General features: G+C 36.1%; 1 protein-coding gene across 9 annotated transcripts in view; it reads right to left on the bottom strand.

The window, feature by feature from the left end:
* The window catches only part of SLIT2 (slit guidance ligand 2), a 381,892-nt gene that overhangs the window by 68,902 nt on the left and 290,695 nt on the right, over positions 1–22,295 (bottom strand). For all 9 annotated transcript variants that reach the window (XM_032273416.1, XM_032273409.1, XM_032273421.1 and 6 more), the window contains 7 exons: positions 14,055–14,198; positions 12,034–12,200; positions 11,028–11,160; positions 7,710–7,778; positions 5,165–5,236; positions 4,607–4,678; positions 2,074–2,145 (listed from right to left, as the gene is read on the bottom strand). In XM_032273416.1, coding sequence (XP_032129307.1) covers positions 2,074–2,145; positions 4,607–4,678; positions 5,165–5,236; positions 7,710–7,778; positions 11,028–11,160; positions 12,034–12,200; positions 14,055–14,198 — 729 coding nt within the window. The remainder of the gene's footprint in view (positions 1–2,073; positions 2,146–4,606; positions 4,679–5,164; positions 5,237–7,709; positions 7,779–11,027; positions 11,161–12,033; positions 12,201–14,054; positions 14,199–22,295) is intronic.

Raw genomic sequence — 22,295 nt, 5'->3', positions numbered from 1 at the left:
TGTTCATTTTATCTTTGTTCATTAGTAGTAGTGTCAGGAAAGTAATCAAGGTAAGAGCTAACATTTATTGCACTATTACTATATGCAGGAGCTGGGCTAAGACATTTATATGAATTACTTCATTTTATCTTAAATAGTAACTTTATGAGGTCCATTTAATTAATATGTCACGTTATAGATTAAGAAACTGAGACCTGAGAAGCTAACCAGTGGACTCATAACCTTATGAAGCTTGGTTCGAAGCAGTAGATTCACACAACGGCATTTAAAAACTGCTTAATTCTGATTTACAATTAGCTTTTAACAAGTAATACTTCTAGGTCTACTGTCAGTATAGTTATTTTTTTAGGTGGTCCCCCAAATATATGCGTAGAATCATAATACTTGATATTGTGGAAGTTTTAATGCCCAATTTAAGAATCAGAAGGTAGCAAATGCTATGCTCGTGTGTATGCAGGTTCAAACCATTCAAATTAAAAATGAGCAAAATGATGCATTTTAGTCATTTGATCTCATCTCTGCTGATATTTAAGTCCTTGCGATGACAGGAGAGGAAGTGGGAAAAGTGAAAAAGCAGAGCTCTTTATGATCTAGGGTGTAAAAGAGAAAGCACAAATGAAATGCAAGGTAGAACAGGCCACAGGACAAGGAAGGCTCCACTTGCTCTCACTGTTGGGGGCGGAGGCTGGCAACATGAAGGAAGTTCTGCTTAGCTCAAGCAGCGCCTTTCCTGTGCAGCCATTTCTGATGCCTGACCATAACACTTGCGGAACGGCTACCTCCTCAACCAGGCTGCAATCTCTGCCCGAGTGTGCGGCAGCCCTGCACCTCTGAGCCTAGCAGCTTCCCTCATACTGCAGCTCATGCACATGGCAGCCACGGAGTTTGTAAAGGAGTGGCTTAGAGGTAGGTTCTTGGCACCAGGATGAAAACGTAAAGGCCCTGCCTTCCTGGGCCTAGCAGTGTAGTGGAAGGAATGTTAATAGGCACCAGTGTGATAGATTGATGTACGAAATGTCAATTGATAACATAGATTCTATAAGGCAAATGCAGACATAACATGATTATTTGGATCTCCAATGTAATTCAAAGAAGGTGTAAAGCTTAGGCTTTTGGGCAGGAAATTTTAAAATTCCTATTATATACATGTTCTTGGAAACAAAAATGATTATTCCTTTCTCAATTTTGTAAACTCATATCTTCTTAGAGTTTGTGGGTTTTGGAAAGAAGTGTGAAATCAGGAGAAGATATAACAGGCAATCTCTTAGGGAACTGGGGCGCAACTGATACTGTTATTTTGGCTAAAGCAGATAGTTGCCACCAGGCACCCAACTCAGCATGACCAAAGGAGGCGCTGGATCCTAAGGCTGCTTGCTGAATTTCCTTGTAGGTTTGCCATGATCTTAACATTACACCTAGTGATAATGGAATAATGGAATTTGACTCAAATGAGGTTTTTGGACCCCACTTATCTCATATTTTTCAAATAGTTTTATTGTACTTCCAAAAACTATGGAGGTACAAACAAGTTGCGATAAAAGAAAACACAAAGGAAAAACCATTTCACCCAATCTAAGCATTTGGCTGTGTCCTACTTCCAAACTACAGTGTTGAAGCACGTTGAATTGGATTTTGCATGGTGCCATAGTTGATGCTGAATAAATAAATCCATTTTGAGCAAATCAGGATAGGCTTCATAGAGAAGGTGATATTTGGGATGTGACTTAGAAAAGCAGGGTTTGGACAGGTATTTGGAAGGGAGCTGATATTCTAGATTCAGAAAATAATGAGAAAAAAAGCACAGGCTAGTAAAGCGGGAGAGCATATTTGCACAAGAGACACATTTAGTTAAGCAAAGATAATTTGACTAATGGAAAATAAGAGCCAGAAGGGAAAATTAAAGCCATCTTGTAGAAGGCATCATATCCAGTCTGAAAATCTTCACATTTTCTTTAAAGATGAAACCAACCACATGTTATGACATTACAATAAAAGAAATGGCAGAGGACTGTTCCAAGTCACTCACTAGGAAGGGTTTGGCCCCAAACCTATATTAATAAAGTAGATACTCACAGGTGTGATAATGCAGAAAGATCATTGAAAGCACCTTCAGGGACAACAGAAATGTCATTTCCATGTAGAGAACTAAAAGAAAGAAAAATAAAAATTAAACTTCCTACATTCCTCCAGAGAAATTCTGAGACTTTAGTTTATACCAAGCATTTGAAATCAGTGGAGAAAAAGTGGTCTATAAAATAAACAGTCGTGGTACTACAAGGTATCTGAGAAAGCAAACAGCTTTCACCTCACATTACGTGTACAAAATATTTCCAGAATGAAGAATTAAATGTAAAATTAAAAATGTATTAAAAGAAAGTCTAGAAGAGCTCCCTTTTATAAATGTGGGATGAGGAAGGCTCTCAAAGGCTCAATATAACATCCAGAAATCATCAAGGAAAAGAGGGAGAAATTTTTGACAACATAAAATACATCCAAACAATAAAATATTCCATGTAAGAAACAGAATGATATATATTTGCAACTTAGATAAAAGGATTAATTCTTTTTTTCTTTTCCTTTTTTTTTTTTTTTTTTTTTTTTGAGACAGTCTCACTCTGTCAGCCAGGCTATAGTACAATGGCATGATCTCAGCTCACTGCAACCTCTGCCTCCTAGGTTCAAGTAATTCTTCTGTCTTAGCCTTGTAGCTGAGATTACAGGTGCATGCCACCCCCCCGGCTAATTTTAGTACTTTTAGTAGAGAGTGTAGAATTTCACCACGTTGGTCAGGCTGGTCTTGAACTCCTGACCTCATGATCTGCCCGCCTCAGCCTCCCAAAATGCTGGGATTACAGGTGTGAGCAACTACGCCTGGCCAGGATTAATTCTCTTATTTAAAAAACCCTGCAAGCATAGAGTCAAGTAGAAGATGCAAAAAGATATCTACATTAATAAGACAAATATGAAATACCTAACAGAGAATAGGGAAATGATATAATCAAGCTCATTAGAATAAAAAGCACAAGTGCTCAGTAAACAAATAAAATACACTCAAATGCTCTACTAATTAGAAATGCAAATTAAGACAGGAATGCAGAATAACTTACAATCTGTCATATGGACAAAAATAAAAGAATAAATGATATTCAATGGCTGCAAGAGTGTTTTGAAACAGGCACTCTATTAAATAGTTGGTGGAAAAATAAACTTCTAAATGGACAAAGTCTTGTCTGGGGAACAAATCCTCCCAAACACTGGATGCTACCTTCCCTCACACTCTAAGTTCTTGCCAAAATGCCAGCACATTTGCACCAAGATGAACGTATAGGATGCTCATTAGAGTACTATATGGTACTTATGAAGATTTGAAATTAAACCAAGTTATAGTAAAGACGAGGATGATTAAATCAGTTTCTCCCACCGATAGAATAGTCTATATCAGTTAAACAGTTGATTTATATGTATATATATTCTATTCTTATATGTATTTATACTCATATATATGAGATAGACTAGAAATATTCAAAAGCATATGTTGAATAACAATAGACAATGGCAGAACAAAAACAGATCCTATTAATATTTGTGGCTTTTAAAAGTTACATAGCCATTGACTGGGCGCGGTGGCTCACACCTGTAATCCCAGCACTTTTGGAGACTGAGGCGGGTGGATCACAAGGTCAGGAGTTCGAGACCAGTCTGGTCAACATAGTGAAATCCCGTCTCTACTAAAAATACAAAAAATTAGCTGAGTGTGGTGGTGTGCGCCTGTAATCCCAACTACTTGAGAGGCTGAGGCAGGAGAATCCCGTGAACTCAGGAGGTGGAAGTTGCAGTGAGCCAAGATCACACCATTGCACTCCAGCCCGGGTGACAGTGTGAGACCAGCCTAACCAACATAAAGAAACCCCATCTCTACTAAAAATACAAAATTAGCTTGGCTTGGTGGTGCATTCCTGTAATCCCAGCTACTCGGGAGGCTGAGGCAGGAGAATCACTTGAACCCGGGAGGTGGAGGTTGTGATGAGCCGAGATCGTGCCATTGCACTCCAGCCTAGGTAACAAGAGTAAACTCTGTCTCAAAACAAAAAAAAACAAAGCTATACAGCCATGAGCATACATCTATTAGAATAGAAAAACAAATGCATCTGAAATGGGACCAGCGAACCCATCAAACTGTTTTAACTGTGAATTCTGAGGCAGGAGAGTAGGATCAAGGATCATGTTTGATTTCAATTATTTCCAAGTACATTTTTATAGTAAAAATGTTTTTATATACTATGTAATTTCTAAAGAAATTAATTTTGAAAGTTTCTTTCAAAGTTAATTGAAACTATACAAAACATATATCTTAATGTTACATATAATCAAATAAATAACTATAGCAACAATGAGTATCACTACAAAGAAAGGTATATTGTCCAAAGCAAAAGTTTTGGACAACGATCCGGTAAGACATAATTTTTCTATTTCCTAACTTATAATAAATCCTAATGCATGTATCTTTAAGCCCCAAGAATCAACAAAGCAGTTAAATCCTTAAAAAGATAACCCCAAACTCCTGTCTCTGAGAAAAGAGGTATTTTGTCGAACATGAGATGCTTACAGTAATCGAAGAGACTTTAATCCATCAAAGGTGCGAGGAGGAATACATCTCAGACGGTTGTAACTAAGAATTCTGAAAGCATACATAGATCAGTTTGTTTTATTCAGAAATCCAAAAATGGCCAAAGATTTTCAAAATAAAGCAGTTAAGAAAAGGCGTATTAAAGCTTCTTATTAACTGACAGTGTTAACACACAACATATTGTTATTTTTTATGTGTTTTTCTCCCTAACACAACATACTTTTTCCTAAATATAACCTAGAATGCTTCCCTCTGCCTGGCCCTCCCAACCATCCCTTCCCTAAGGTGGATTTTCCTTATCTTAAGGATCTCCCCTGACCCCACCATGAACATAAATTATCCTTTGTTTCTTGTATAGAATCCAATACTTTTTCTAATATCTACATTTGTTCATGTATTGTGGTTTTGTCTATTTCTCCCAACAGAAACATCCCTTGAGGATAGAAACTGTCCTGTTCAGTAGCAATGTCCAGCATCTAGAGAATGCCTGTGGTCCAGTGAATTAATGAATACTCAATACCACACTTTCACACTCACAAGGTGAGGAGCTGGGTCATGTTGCTGAAGCTCTGATTAGAAAGCGTGCTTATTCTGTTGTTACTTAAGTCTCTAAAAGAGAAAAAGAAATGGAGTACACTATTAACCACAGAAATGAAAATATTCGTGATTCTTAGACAGAGAAAGGTCTTCTTATTCATAGTCATAGCAGTATTGTCAGCATTCAGCTATTATCTAAAAACAACAAAACATTGAATGGTCCACTGGGGTAGACTGTAATGTCATTCATGATTATTTACTCCCCACTGTTTTGAAATTAGGAGTGATTATACAGACACACACACACACACACACACACACACACACACACATTGCTTTAGCCAAGTGTGTGCACAAGGGGTCAGCTCACTTCAGAGCAGCTTCAGAGCAGAGTTCATTTTCCTTTATACCTCTGCTTCCATCTCCATAAAGCTTTTGATATTTTACAGAGAGCTTCCTTGGAGGTGATTTGCGATAGATAAATTTTGTAGGTGAGAAATCCTTATCCTCAAAAGTCCTATCAGATACACAGACTTTACCCTCATTGATACATATGTTCACTGATATACAGACTCAGATTTGATTACTGAAAGAATCCCTGATTAATTACATTCAAAATGCCATCAATAAAAACGTCTGTGCTTCTGCCCCTGGCTGAGTCATGGCTACATAGTATGTCCTCAATAAATATTTGTTTGATGAATGTTAAGTAAATGGGAGAGACGTTGAATTTTTACCAATGTTTGATGTCTGTTTATAAGTATAGTTTGTACTACGGGTGGTAATTGACATTCCATGAACTTGATCTTATTCTCATTATATATACAGTACATATATATATATATACACACACACGTACACACACAATAAATATATATATATATGAGTGTGTGTATATATATACACATACATATGTGTACCTATGTCAGAAATATATTAAAATATATATAGAATATAAAATACTAAATAACTACATATGTTCTTTAATTTTTTTCTGAAGCAAAATGAAAAACATATGAATAAATGTAAGATTCAGAAAAGCTGAGGATAATCTATTCCTTTATTAAAATACCAAATTGTCAGTAAAATGGACCCATGAAATTGTGAAAATGGTAAGAATCTGAGGAGCTTTATACTCATATTTTTAGCTGCTGAAGAACTATTCCTAAATTTTAAAAATAAATGTATCTGTATTAGCACAAGTAACTTGCCTAGAGTTGTATAAGGAGTCACTAGTAAAACCATTTTTGGATCTACAAATCTTCATTTGTCATTTCGAACTGGCTTGAAAGTAATCACATGCTGTCCAACAAATGACCCAATTCTGTTAAAGTAACCCTTTGAAAATTGCAGCAATTTAATGGTTTATTTAACAGAACAAAATGTATGTAATCTGCATTAGTGCAATAGCAGCACTTCTTCTTGCTATCAAATAAATAAGTAGAAGCAGAACAAGACACCTTAGAGGATATCTTTTCCCGTTATTTAATCATTTGTCATTTAAATAGTACAATATACTTTCTATAAAGTGTTTGATTTGTCCATACTTGCAAGGAAAGTGATCAGCAGCAATTTTAACCAGCTTCAATGTACCTAGTTTACACTGGGCATGTAACATTTTTTGCTACTTAGGTTTCTAGAACCCACTTAGAAATAAACCTTCTGATTCTAGGAACACTAGTAATCTGCTTGTTATGCTAGTCATATTTACCCTAAAATCAGATAGACTTAAACTAATGATAAGGTACTTTCTATTAAGATCTACTATCTGTTTCCAGATTTTTTGTGTGTTCTGAAAAGTTTTCTCAATTACCAATAAGGCTACTCTAAAAGTATGGTATTGTATGTAAAAGATTATATCAATTTTTAAACATTGTGCATATAATTAGATCAAATGTTTGTCGATTTAAATATCTTCTTGCATTTACAACTTAAAGATGGTTAAAAGTTGCTTACATTAATGAAAAAAGATGTTATTTTAAGCTAAAAAATCAATATTTTGAAATTTACACTCAAAATGTTAGTATCTTTGTCAAATTTACTTAAACACTACATGAATATATATGAATTTTATAAAATAAATTTTAATACCAGAAACCCGTAACTGACTTCATAATGCTTTGTGTAAGAATCAAACATAATAAACTAAATTTATGTTTTTGGTAAAGTCATTTCCACCTACCATCTTTTGCTTAAAGAATAAGGGCATTGTTTTCTATCTTTCTTTCCTTTGTCATAAAATAACACATACCATTATCAATAAAAATATCCAGGTTTACTACATTTTCACAATTCTCTAACTACTTAGACTTCATTGTATTTGTGCTTTTTTGAAGAGAGGTGGGCCTTTTGCTAAGACACTCCAACGCCTGATTGATATTCAATGAAGATGTAACCAGTGGTGCAGAACCACATGAGCAAGGAGGGGAGCATCTAACTGAAAATGATTTATATTATCTGAAAGGTTCACTAAATCTTCTGTCCCTTGCCATCCTCCTTTTCTGTAAATAGAGTAAGTCAAAGAAAAGAACAATATGTTACTCACATAAGTGTTAAATGTTTGTAGTTGGAGAGTTCCTTGGGAACCAGTGTAAACTGGTTTCCATCCAGATACCTAAAAACAAGGAAACAATATTATCTTCTTACACAGTAATGGTGGCCTAGCATAAAATAAGTACACCGTGCTTTACTCTTAACTGAGCCAAGGAAACCCTTGGCAATTTTTCCTTTAAGATGTCATGTTCCAGGAATGGATTATTATTTAAGAGAAGTAAAGAAAAAACAAAAAGGAGAGTTGTCCAATACAGCAGAATTCTTTGTGGATCACTTAGACTAAATTTTAAAACCAAGAAGAGACTCATCAGTCCAGTTCTTTGTGGTTAATCTAACAAGGCAAGCCAAGCATTTAGCCATCTGTGTGCAAGCGAGGCAGTTTGTTCAATTAACCATATTTTTAGTCAGCCTTCAGTTTGCTTGTGTTTATGTGAACACAATACATGAAATGTAGTAATTACTAACAAAATCTTGCTGCTGTGGCCAAGACCACTCACCGCTGCCTTAATATGTGTCAATACACTTGGTAAATAACAATGGACACATTAAAGTCATATTTGGGGATTTGAACATATTAGGTTTAAGTTTAAACATAGTTTTAACCAGCATATATCTGCTTAGTGATGATAACATTAGGATATTTTATGGGAATATAAATTGATCAAGTGTACATATAAATATATATGTAACAGTAACAATCAAATAACCGTATATAAGTAAATTTTCTCTTTCTTATTAGAAAGGGAAATAATCAGAAAAATAATCAGAAAATAGGCCTTGGGCTAACTGGAAAGACACAAAGATAATCGAATGCTTGAAGTTATATCTATGATGTCACAATAAGGAAAATAAATTTCATCTCTTTCCAAGGCTGTTTTTCCCAGAACATAGATGGTGAAGTACAAATGTCTTGCAGAAACTGGGGCCATCTGGCTACAGATGTGCCCACAAACACTTCTGGGACATCAAACATGTGGCCCCTTTTACTCCAGTGTTGTGGTCCATTTCAAATTTTTTCTGGATATAGAAATAGCTGAGAAGTTGTCTAAGATAACAATCTATTTCTAATATTTCAAAATTAAAAAATGATATAAAAGTCACTAGTTATCAAAAATATATTAATATTTGGTTAATAATTGGGTCTATGTTATGAATCATCACGTCTAAATTTTCTGACGATATTTCCTCTTCCACTCCTCTCCAGTTTGTTCTTTCCTCTACCTAAGTTTTTCTTGCTACCACTAGAGGGCAGCATCATCCTATATAATTCAGCACTCTCCCTTTATTCCAGAAAACCCAGAAGGTCAAAAAGATTCAGAATGTGAGTTATGAATGTTTATATGTAAAATAATCTAAAGGGTAAGTTATATGGAACTGATTAAAAATAATGGATACCATTTGTTCAAACTAGTCCACCGATAATACCAATTTTTGCATCTTTAATTATTTAATGTAATACACATATGAAATTCTTCTAATAAAACATGCCTATATGTCACTGCTGAGAAGGATTCTGCTGACTCAGAAAGGTTACATGAATAAGCTTGCTAGGGGGTAAATCTTGAATTCACAACAGATGAGTTATAAAAAAAGTATTTATAACATACTTTTTTTTAAGGAAAAAAGACTACCTTTTAATAATTTGTAGTAAAATTCAACTTTTTGTATAGTTGAAGAAACATGTAGATAGCACAGTGCATAAACCGAAAAGGATGTCCAGTGAATCTTAATAAAAAATGTTTAAAGTTATTTATTGGGAACGGAATAAAAGGACCAAGCTATAGAGCAGTTAAAATAGTAGAAGAAGGGATTTAACATCAAAGGTGGTCTGTGTGTAAGCTCTTCATTGGTGTACTCATAAAATTAATGCTTTGCACACAGAATATTCCACAGGCATTTAGCCTCCCCACAGAGGAGGGTTTCAGAAGATCCCCATGTGATCTTCTGAAATAAAAAAAAACATTACTATAAGAATTAAATATTTAATTACACACATATACATCTATAAAACAGTGCTTCTAGTTGACTGGTAGTGAGAGAGGAACTGAACACTTTACAGCAGTTCAAATCTTTAAGAGGCATGTTCTGTGCACATTGCTTAGATTGTGCCTTTTTCCTCTCAGTGTTCCATTCAGGATCAAACTTTTGATTCAAAGAATTGCACATGATTTGAAAATAAGATCCATAAAACCTGAAATGACATCTTCTTGAACCTCATTATCTATGTTGCACACTGTCAAAAGTTTGTCAAACCTGCTCATTTGGAATAAGTGTGTGCTTATTCCAAATAAATGACTGATACACATCTGCATAAATTACATTTAGTTTTAAATCATTATTGATCCATGGTTCCATATAGATTAAAAAAAAAACAGAGGCAAAGTAACTCAATTGTATTCAGATCAAGTGTATCAAGAATATGACATTAGGTTAGAGACAAAGGAATGGAATGAAAGGGACATGGAAGCATCATTATTCTGGCAGCATATTCTCTAATTAATTCCATTCTGCAATTGTAGCATGAGCAGCCAAGGGAGTGTGGGAGTGCAGAAGGTCTAGATGTGTATATATTAGGTATGTAATTTGTGGTTAAATATCAGTTATGAAAATGTCAAGGATAATTGGTCCCATACCCTTTAGGATCTAAAGGACTTTGACTCAAGCCACCAAAAGCAGCATCCCTTCTTAAGGGCAGAGATTATGCTAGTTTCTTCCATATACCAGATAATTATATATCCCATGTGGTAACCTTTTGTCCCAGCAGTCATAGAGGTTAAAAAAAAAATCATGTACAGAATATCCTAGACTGTAAATAAACTGAATGTTCCATGTGGTAAAATATTCTCCCAGGGGTCATAGAGGTAAAAAAAAAAAAAAAAAGTTTCCCATATGGAATGTCCTAGACTGTAAATAAACTAAATATAAAGCACTTCACAAAGTACATTTCATGGGCCATTAGTCTTGTAAGTTGCTTCATAAGAAAAGGGATATAGGAACAAATAAATGTGGAAGACACCTTATATTTTACCATTGTTTCTTGAAGAGTCAGAGTACACCTTAGCATAGTAAAGGCACTGAGAAATCTTATAGCGCACACACACACACACACACACACACACACCAATTCCCAAGGGCCTCTAAAGTAGCTTTTGCATTGTTTACCGTTTTACAGGATCATAATTAATTATCCTTAGAAAATAATTTGTTAAGAAGGTTGTAAAAAATTTGTGTTTGGTCTCCATTCCTGTGTGTGTGTGAAATATTTATCATCAAGGAAAAAGAAAAGAAAAGACAGACAAGCTCTACTTACAACTCTGTGACATCTCTTGGAATACCTTTCGGCAAGACCTTCAAACCCTTGTTGCTGCATCGGACAACTGTATCCAAACAAGTGCATTCGGTAGGACAGCGAGAATGTGGGGAACAACTATTGTCATCATTTCCTAAATTGCAGAGGAAATACAGGAAAACCCAGATTTGTGGTCTTGAAGGTGCTAGAGGGATTTTATGCCTTTAAATTAACTTAACAAAGTCTTCAGCTATATAATCATTTATTTACTGGGCATTCAGCATTTGCAAATTGATACCATACACTCTATATAGCACTGTTTTCAGACTGCCTAGGGAAGAATACCAGAAAATGGTTTGCAATTTGTAAACTGTAATTACAATCACCAATGCAATTGAAATTATTTGTACAAATTATATTTTTAATTAGAATATGTAAATGTAAAGTTAGTTACACAGAAACTGCAAGAAAACAGATAGGAAGAGACATAAATGAGTATTTTAACTTAAATGTTTAGGTCCCTCATTTAGAAAGCTCAAATTAGCTCTCTGTTGACTGGCAATAAGAATAGAACTTGCTCTATGTACCTGATAGGGCTATATGAGAATCAAATGTGATGATACAGAAAAAGGATTAAAGAGTGACAACTAGTATTTTTGTCAGATTTACTAAAACTTGTATTTTATAAGTTAATTTCTTTTCTCCTTTGAAAATGGTAGATAATAAAAAAAAAACATGCCTGGGATAATAAAGAAATGTTAAAATAAAGCTATATAAATAAGATCCATCACAAGTTGAAAACTAGAAAATCTTCTAAAACGTTCAGAAATGTACATCAAGTAGACTCAAATGTGGAAGGGAAGTCTGAGAAAGTAAGTGTCCTGGTACTACAACAAAACGCCAACAACAAAGCAAAGACATGTGATTATTATTTGCTGAGCAGAACTATGCTATACATTTGTGCAAAGCTGCATCTGAACAGGCATGTGAATGCCTGACAACCAAAGATTTGACAAGGATTTCTTACCATCATCACAAGTGAAGTCCTGAATGGCCACATCCTGGATGGGTATTTCTTTTAGGAAGTATGGTTTTTGACATCGAGGATTTCCAGTGACAATTCTCTTCTTCCTGAGCCACTCTCCCAACCAAGCCAGGTAGCAGTTACAGTTAAAAGGATTGGCCAAGAGGTTTCTAGGAGCCACAGGCAAACAATGCATGGTTTAGTTGGGGTTTCATCTTCTCAAAATCCCATGCTGCCATTCTCTGCACTATTTCTGCTGAAATGATTCCTTCTTCTTTGTATTTCCAGCTCCCCATTCATACTCAGAATCACATGCAGCATATGGAATGTACTTTTTTGCTCAAATATTTATGCTTGGAACTTAAACAATAACAACACTTTTACATAAGTTAATTCTTCACATAATTTCATGCAAAAAATAAGGTAAGGTAGAATTTGGGGTTTATACAGTGGATCCTGATAGATATTTCATTTAGAAATAATTTAAACTTGTCAGAAATCTGACTTACTGTCAAACTTCTCTGCACTGATAATGCAGTAGTTTAATATAAAGATGAAGGCTGATTACCTTATATTATTGAGTTTAACCTGACAACAGCTAATTCATTAATTTGTCATCTCAAGATTTCCATCTTTATTTGCTCTGGAGAATAGGTTTCCCATCTAAACTGACAGCTGAGTTGATTAAATGCCAGTTATAAAAATGAATTTACTTCTACAAATCTCAATACTTTTGGCATCTCACCACTTCAGCATAAACCTATTGACAATCTCATTATTTATAAACATGCCATCTTTAATATGCACAAATTAGTCACTCGATGTAAAACGTCACATTTTATGCAGAAAGAGGATTAAGTACTTCACTGATGGATGGATGCTTCTCTCAAATTATTTCTTCACAGACTTGAGCTATGAATTTTTTTCTCTATCTTCATTCCCCTCCTTTTAAGTTAGATTAGTATATTTGCCTGCCACCCTTACTAGGAAATCTTATGAGTTGTATAATTAATAGTTTCAAATGCTGCTTTTTAGATACTGACACACAAGAGACCTGAAATACATTGTTTGGAGGTGTGTGGCTTTTTTTACTTTTAAACTTTACTTCTTTATTTTTTTTACATTTCTTGAGTTCTGTCTATAGGCCTACAAATATTCTTTATTTTCAAGCTGTCTATATAAAATATTCTCTTGGATAGGCTCAACCTATTTCTTCAATATTTTGTTAATATCATAGTAGATGCCCTTTAGTAAACAGCTTTCATTGTTGATCTGGCCATCCCAATATATCTCTTGTCATTCTGAATGATCCTTTTTTGCCTTGAGATGGAGTCTTGTTCTGTTGCCCAGACTGGGGTGCAGTGATGCGATCTCAGATCACAGTAACCTCTGCCTCCGGGGTTCATGCAATTCTCCTACCCCAGCCTCTTGAGTAGCTGGGACTACAGGCATGGGCCACCATGCTCGGCTAATTTTTTAATTTTTTTTGTATTTTTAGTAGGGACAGGGATGGGGCGTGTTGGCTAGGCTGGTCTTGAACTTCTGACCTCAAATAATCCGCCTGCCTCAGCCTCCCAAAGTGCTGGAATTACAGATGTGAGCCACCATGTTCAGCCAATCTTTTTGAGCAAATTTATTGGCAACAACCCTATCAATTCTCCATTTATAATACTTATACTGAAAATACTCCAATGTGAGAACACTGGTAAAAATCTATAACATTTCTTTTATATGCAGCACTATCAAGTTATATAATTTTAAAAATTAGAATTAAGCTACATCATTGATCATATCATTATGAAAGAGAATTCACTAAACAATACTGTAATTTTTTGTTAAAATGTAATGTAAGATAGTAGTTAATACCTTTTTAAAAATTTTAAATAAATTTGATGTAAACAAGTTTGTCTTTAAGTCCTAAACCCTTGATCACATTTTAATGAAATGCACAATAATGCATTAAATACATTAACAAATAAAATAAATGGCTCGAGTAATACATCAAGAAGATTTTCCATACTTACAGAGTAGATAAAGAATGGAGAGTATCAAATGCCCCTGGTGCAACTGTAGTAATTTGATTATCATATAAAGAAAGCAAACGCACAGAACTCAGTCCTATGAAACTGTCATTCCCCACACAGCTTATTCGATTGCTTCTCAACATCCTAAGGGGAGGGGGGAAAGGACATTGTTATGGAGACAAAGCATCAGGCAATCAATTTTTGCCTATCTGAGGATCAAAATGATCCTTGCACATATGTAGCATCCATTACTACTTTTTAAAAATGTTCTGTTGCTACTAGATATTGCTATGACTATATACTGAGGATCTCTTGCAAGAATAAAATGCTTTGAGTTGTCAATGATTAGTATCAGTTACAAAAGGCATGGTGAGTCTAGGCATGGATTTAAAATCCCACAATGAGGGCAGAATGTTTTCCTTTGATGCTACAATTATGTTTGCATGATTGCATAATGTCCTAAATCACCTACAGCTCTCTGAGTCCTTGGAGCCCTGTGATTTGTGTATTCAGGGTAGCATTACATTTGAGCTTGAACAGAAGGGAGGCAGAAAATAATCAATAGCTACTGCAGATGAAGAACTAAGGGCGTCTCAGGGACTTACATATTGAGTCAATGTCAAACATGGGCTGGGGGAGCCAAAATGGATAGAATATCCACAAAGACTACACAAATAATTTTATTTATGAAAATTAGTTCATTGTTTTAAGTTGAGACCTTAAAAAGAATCAATGGTAACAGATTCCATATCCACAATAAAGTTTAAATACATTTACCATGAAAAAATATTGACTTTTTTTTTAGTCATTACCATTAATAGGATTAACACTATTGTCATTTACTTGTTATTGCTAAAGTTTTGGTTCAATTATCAATTATTTGCTAATTATTTATTTGTCTGGCTTAGAAACTGAACAAAAAGCTCAAAGTCCCAGGTGAAAGTAGTTATGAGTATATGCATAGTTGTCATAAGTCTTATTCAGAATTCCTGAAAGATTAATTTATTCCTTAATTTTTCTAAACGTGTTGACTACTAAAAAATTAAAGAATGTAAAAGAGAGAGGTAAAAGTAAAGGAACATGATTTCACTTTAAAATTCCAGATTGCCCTATAATAAACAAATATAAATGTTTGCATTCTGATAAGCCACAGATAAGCAGAAAAGATGATGCTCTCCTTATGAAGGCATCATTTTATGTTAGAAAACAAATGAGCAAGAGAAAAGCATTCCTATCAGTGCTTTCCTTCGTCATAAATGATGAAGAGCACTGAGTCTTAATCTTGCTGGAATCACATGCCCCTGGGAGAAGCTGGAGAAAAGTTGGATCTCTGTTGCTAGAAAAATCCATAAGCACACATATGCACAAATTTCACCTGTAATGTCAAGGAATTCAACAATGGGCTGAAATATGTATATGAACTAGTAAGTGGCCTATTAGAGTTCAGAAGCCTAGGGAGAATGGAAATTTGCTCTCAAAATCTTCATAGTTCCAAGACAAAATATACCAAGAATAGGTATGTTCAGATAAACTTGTTCTAGGATTTTGACTACCCTGAGTTTGGTCCTAAACTGCTCTATTACGCTTGTTGGAACATAGCTGGATTAAGGAGAGAGTCAGTGAATACCTGTCTCAGGTGCTAAAACATAAGCACTTCAAAAACATCCACAGAAATACAATGAAAGGAGAAAGTGGAAATTAAATAACTTTTTGTAGGGAGAGTCCTGTGAATGAACAACAAAATAAGAAGAAATACTTTAAGTTCCTTGAGGTGGTGTTACGGATTGAACTGTGTCCTTCTTAAATTCGTATTTTGAAGCCCTAACCCCCAAATATGAGTGCACACTCATGCACCACGTAACAATATTTTGGTCAAGCAAAGCTATACAAAAGTTGTCCAATAAGATTGCAAAAGAATTGAAAATTTCCCATTGCCTCGAGATGTCACAGCCATGATAATGTCATAGCCCAACACATTATTCCCATGTTTGTGGTGATGCCAGTGTAAATAAACCTACTGTGCTCCCAGTTGTATAAAAGTATAGCACAACAATTTTGTATAGCACATAACACTCCATAATGACAACAAACAACTATATTATTGGTTTATGTATTTACTATTCTATTAATTGTTATTTTAGAGTGTACTCCTTATTAACAAAAGGTTGACTATAACACATCCCCAGGCAGGTCCTTCAGGAAGTATTCCAGAAGAAAGCATTGTTATCCTAGGAGACGACAGCACCTTGCATGTTATTGTCCCTGAAGACCTTCCAGTGGGACAAGGTTGGAGGAAGAAGACAGTAATATTGATATATTGATTATCCTGACCCTGGGCAGGTCTAGGCTAATGTGTGTGTTTGAGTCTTAGTTTTAAAAAAAACAGTTTAAAGATGCAAAAGTAAATAAATAAAACATTTTTTAAAATTAGAAAAGAATAAAGAATAGAAAAGAATTTAAAAATTCTTATATAAATATCAGAATAAAGAAATTTGTACAGCTGAACAGTATGTGTGTTTTTAAGCAAGGTGTCATTATAAAAGATTAAAAAAAAGGGGGGCAGATCCAAGATGGCTGAATAGGAGCAACTCTGGAGTGCAGTTCCCCGCGAGAACAACGCAGAGGGTGAGTGATCACCGCATTTCCTAACGAGTTATTACTGCCCACAGACTAGGAGACTTCTGGGCTGAAAAGTGCCATGAGTTTCCAGCACAGCTGTTTCAGCCAGCGCAGCAGGTTTCTGCAAAAAACTCACACACATCTGGGCGGTTGGTTCAACTGGCGCCTGGAATGCCTGGGAGACAGATCTGCCCATTCAACTGAAAAAAAGTGGGGCCTGAAACAGGGAGCCAGGTGATCTGGCTTGGCGGGTCCCACCCCAACAAAGACAAGCAATCTGAAACACTCTGGATTAAGAGTTTCACAGCACGTGCAGCTGGACCCGGGATGGTAGAGCTCTGTGGGGGGAAGGGCAACTGCATTACCAAGGCAGTCTACCACTACTGAGGCAGTCCACCATTACCGAAGCAGTTCGCCACTACCGAGGCAGTCTGCCATTACCGAGACAATCAGCCATTACTGAGGCAGTCCCCCATTACACAGGGAGTCCACCATTACTGAGGCAGACTGCTATTACCAAGGCAGCTCTAACTATACCTTTATAAACAAAACACAAGAAAGTTCACACACCAGCTGGGCAGAGCCCATGGCAGCTCAACAATGCCTCTGCTGGCAGACTGTGACTAGGCTACCTCCTTGCTGGGCAGGGTATCTCTGAAAAAAGTCAGCAGCATGTCAGGAACTTATACATAAAGCCCTACCTTCCCAGGACAGAGCACCTGGGAAAAAAAGGCGGTTATGAGTTCTGCTGCAGCAGACTTAAACATGCCTGCCCAGCAGCTCTGAACGGAACAACAGAGCTCACATCTCAGCACCTGAGCTCCTATAAGAGACAGACTGTCTCCTCAAGTAGCTCCCCAACCCCTGTATATCCAAAGGGACACCTTATAAAAGAGGGCTCAGGCTGACATCTGGTTGGTATCCTTCTGGGACGAAGATAATAGAAGAAGAAATTGGTAGAAACCCTTATTATTTTGCAGCTGCTGCAGGCGATCCCAAGGCAAGCAGTTCTACAGCAGGGGGCCCTGACTGTTAGAAGGAAGACTAAAAAATAGAAAGAAGTACCTTCATCATCAACAAAAAGGATGTCTACTCAGAGACTCATCTGAAAGTCACCAACTACAAAGGCCACAGGTAGATAAATCCACAAAGATGGGAAGAAACCAGCACAAAAAGGAGGAAAACACCCAAAACCAGAATGCCTCTCCTCCTCCAAGGGATCACAACTCCTCACCAGCAAGAATACAAAGCTGGATGGAGAATGAGTCTGATGAACTGACAGAAACAGGCCTCGGAAGGTGGGTAATAACAAACTTATCCGAACTAAAAGAACATGTTCTAACCCAATGCAAAGAAACTAAGAAAGTTGAAAAAAGATTTGATGAAATGCTAATGAGAATACAGCATAGAGAAGAATATAAATGAATTGATGGAGCTGAAAAACACAGCATGAGAACTTCATGAAGTGTACACAAGTTTCAATAATGAATCAATCAAGCAGAAAAAAGGATATCAGAGATTGAAGATCAACTCAGTGAAATAAAACAAGAAGGCAAGATTAGAGAAAAAAAGAGTAAAAAATGAACGAAGCTTCCAAGAAATATGGTATTATGTGAAAAGACCTAATCTACGTTTGATAGGTGTACCTGAATGTGATGGAGAGAATGAATCCAAGCTGGAAGACACTCTTCAGGATATTATACAGGAGAACTTCCCCAACCTAGCAAGGCAGGCCAACATTCAAGTCCAGGAAATACAGAGAACATGACAAAGATATTCCTCAAGAAGAACAGCTGCATGGCACGTAATTGTCAGATTCACTAGGTTGAAATGAAGGAAAAAATGCTAAAGGTAGCCAGAGAGATAGGTTGGGTTACCCACATAGGGAAGTCCATCAGACTCACAGCAGATCTCTCGGCAGAACCCTACAAGCCAGAAGAGAGTAGGGGCCAATATTCAACACCCTTAAAGAAGAAAGCTTTCAACCTAGAATTTCATAATCAGCCAAACTAAGCTTCATAAGCGAAGGAGAAATAAAATCCTTTATGAACAAGCAATTGCTGAGAAATTTTTTCATCATCAGGCCTGCCTTATAAGAGCTTCTGAAAGAAGCACTAAACATAGAAAGGAGTAACCAGTACCAGCCACTCCAAAAACATACCAAATGGTAAAGAGCATCAACACAATGAAGAAACTACATCAACTAAAGGGCAAAACAACCAGCTAGCATCAAAATGGAAGGATCAAATCCACACATAACAATATTAACCTTAAATGGAAATGGGCTAAATGCCCCAATCAAAAGACGCAGACTGGCAAATTAGATAAAAAGTCAAAACCCATGTGTGTGATGTATCCAGGAAATCCATCTCATGTGCGAGGACACACATAGGCTCAAAATAAAGGGATGGAGGAAGATTTACCAAGCAAATGGAGAGCAAAAGAAAAAAAAAAGCAGGAGTTGCAATCCTAGTCTCTAATAAAATACACTTTAAACCAGCAAAGATCAAAAGAGACAAAGAAGGGCATTACATAATGGTAAAAGGATTGATGCAACAAGAAGAGCTAACGATCCTATATATATATGCACCCAATACAGGAGCACCCAAATACATAAAGCAAGTTCTTAATGACCTACAAAGAGACTTTGACTCCCACACAATAATGTTCGGAGACTTTAATACTCTACTGTCAACATTAGACAGATCAATGAGACACAAAATTAACAAGGATATCCAGGACTTGAACTTCAGATCTGGAGCAAGCAAACCTAATAGACATTTACAGAACTCTCCACCCCAAATCCACAGAATATACATTCTTCTCAGCACCACATCACACCTAATCAAACATTGACCACATAATTAGAAGTAAATCACTCCTCAGCAAATGCAAAAGAATGGAAATCCTAACAAACAGTCCCTCAGACCACAGTGCAATCAAATTAGAACTCAGGATTCAGAAACAAACTCAGAACTGCACAACTTCATGAAAACTGAATGACTGGCTCTTGAATGTTTACTGGATAAACAATGAAATGAAGGCAGAAATAAAGATGTTCTTCAAAACCAAGGAGAACGAAGACATGAAGTACCAGAATCTCTGGGACACATTTAAAGCAGTGTCTAGAGGAAAATTTATAGCAATAAATGCCCACATGAGAAGCAAGGAAAGATCTAAAATTGACACCTTATCATCAAAATTGAAAGAGCTAGAGGAGCAAGATAAAAAAACCCAAAAGCTAGCAGAAGACAAGAAATAACCAAGATCAGAGTAGACCTGAAGGAGATAGAAATACGAAAAACCCTTCAAAAAATCAATAAGTCCAGGAGCTAGTTTTTTGAAAAGATCAACGAAACAGGCTGCTAGCCAGATTAATAAAAAGAAAAGAGAGAAGAAACAAATAGATGCAATAAAAAATGATAAAGGGGATATCACCACCGATTCCAAAGAAATACAAATTACCGTCAGAGATTACTACAAAGAACTCTATGCACACAAACCAGTAAACCTGGAAGAAATGAATAAATTCCTGGACACTTGTACCCTCACAAGCCTAAACCAGGAAGAAGTTGAAACCCTGAATAGACCAATAATAAGGGCTGAAGTGGAGGCAGCAATTAACAATAGCTTACTAACCAAAAAAAGCCCAGGTCCAGATGGGTTCACAGCCAAATTCTACCAGACATTCAAAGAGGAGCTGGTACCACTTTTTCTGAAACTATTCCAAACAATACAAAAAGGGGGAATCCTTCACAAATCAGTTTGTGAGACCAACATCATCCTGATACCAAAACCCAGCAAAAACTCAAAAAAAAAAAAAAAAAAAAAAGAAAGAAAGAAAGAAAACTTCAGGACAATATCCATGATGAACATAGGTGCAAAAATCTTCAATAAAATACTGGCAAACTGATTGCAACAGCACATCAAAAAGCTTCTCCATCACGATCAAGTAGGCTTCATCCCGGGGATGCAAGGCTGGTTCAACATACATGTCTATAAACGTAATCCACCACATAAACAGAATCAGTGACTAAAACCACATGATTATTTCAATAGATGCAGAGAAGGCCTTTGACAAAATTCAACAGCCTTTTATACTAAAAACTCTCAATAAACTAGGTATCAATGGAATGTATCTCAAAATAATAAACCTATTTATGACAAATTCACAGCCGATATCATACTGAATGGGCAAAAACTGGAAGCATTCCCTTTGAAATCTGGCACAAGACATGGATGCCCTCTCTCACCACTCCTATTGAATATAGCATTGGAAGTTCTAGCCAGAGCAATCGGGCAAGACAAAGAAATAAAGGGTATTTAATTAGGAAAGGAAGAAGTCAAATTGTCCCTATTTGCAGATGACATGATAGTATATCTAGAAGATCCCCATCATCTCAGCCCCAAAACTCCTGAAGTTGATAAGCAACTTCAGCAAAGTCTCAGGATACAAAACCAATGTACAGAAATCACAAGCATTTCTATACATCAAAAACAGACTAAAAGAGAACCAAATAAAGAACGAACTGCCATTCACAATTGCTACAAAGAGAATAAAATACCTAGGAATACAACTAACAAATGATATAAAGGACCTCTTAAAGAACTACAAACCACTGCTCAGTGAAATAAGGGAGGACAAAAACAGATGGAAAAACGTTCCATGCTCATGGTTAGGAAGAATCAATATTGTGAAAATGACCATACTGCCCAAAGTAATTTATAGATTCAACGCTGTCCCCATCAAGGTACCTACAACCCTCTTCACAGAACTGGAAAAAACCAACTTAAACTTCATATGGAACCAAAAAGGAGCCCACATAACCAAGGCATTTCTAAGCAAAAAGAACAAAGCTGGAGGCATCACACCACCTGACTTCAAACTATAGTACAAGGATAAAGTAATCAAAACAGTATGGTATTGGTACCAAAACAGAGATGTAGACCAATGGAACAGAACAGAGGTCTCAGAGGCAACACTATACATCTACGACCATCTGATCTTTGACAAACCTGACAAAAACAAGCAATGGGGAAAGGATTCCCTGTTTAACAAATGGTATTGGGAAAGCTGGCTAGCCATGTACAGAAAGCAGAAACTGGATCCCTTCCTGACACTTTACAGTAAAATTAACTCCATATTGATTACAGACTTATACATAAGACCTAACATTGTAAAAATCCTAGAAGAAAACCTAGACAAAACCATTTAGGACATAGGCATAGGCAAGGACTTCACGACTAAAACACCAAAAGCATTGGCAAGAAAAGCCAAAATAGATAAATGGGATCTAATTAAACTCCAGAGCTTCTGCACAGCAAAAGAAACAGTCATTAGAGTGAACTGGAAACCAACAGAATGAGAAAAAATTTTTGCAATCTGCCCATCTGACAAAGGGCTAATATCCAGAATTTACAAAGAACTAAAACAGATTTACAAGAAAAAAACAAACCCATTCAAAAGTGGGTGAAGGATATAAACAGACACTTTTCAAAAGAAGACATATATGAGGCCAAGAAACATGAAAAAATGCACATAATCACTGGTAATTAGAGAAATGCAAATCAAAATCACATTGAGATACCACCTCATGCCAGTTAGAATGACAATCATTAAAA

This window comes from Sapajus apella, unplaced genomic scaffold (assembly GCF_009761245.1).
Source record: "Sapajus apella isolate SASKATOON/1434 unplaced genomic scaffold, GSC_monkey_1.0 scaffold5, whole genome shotgun sequence".
NCBI classification, from domain to species: Eukaryota; Metazoa; Chordata; class Mammalia; order Primates; family Cebidae; genus Sapajus; species Sapajus apella.
The sequence above is the reverse complement of the archived record's forward strand: the minus strand, read 5'-3'. Positions and strand labels throughout refer to the sequence as shown.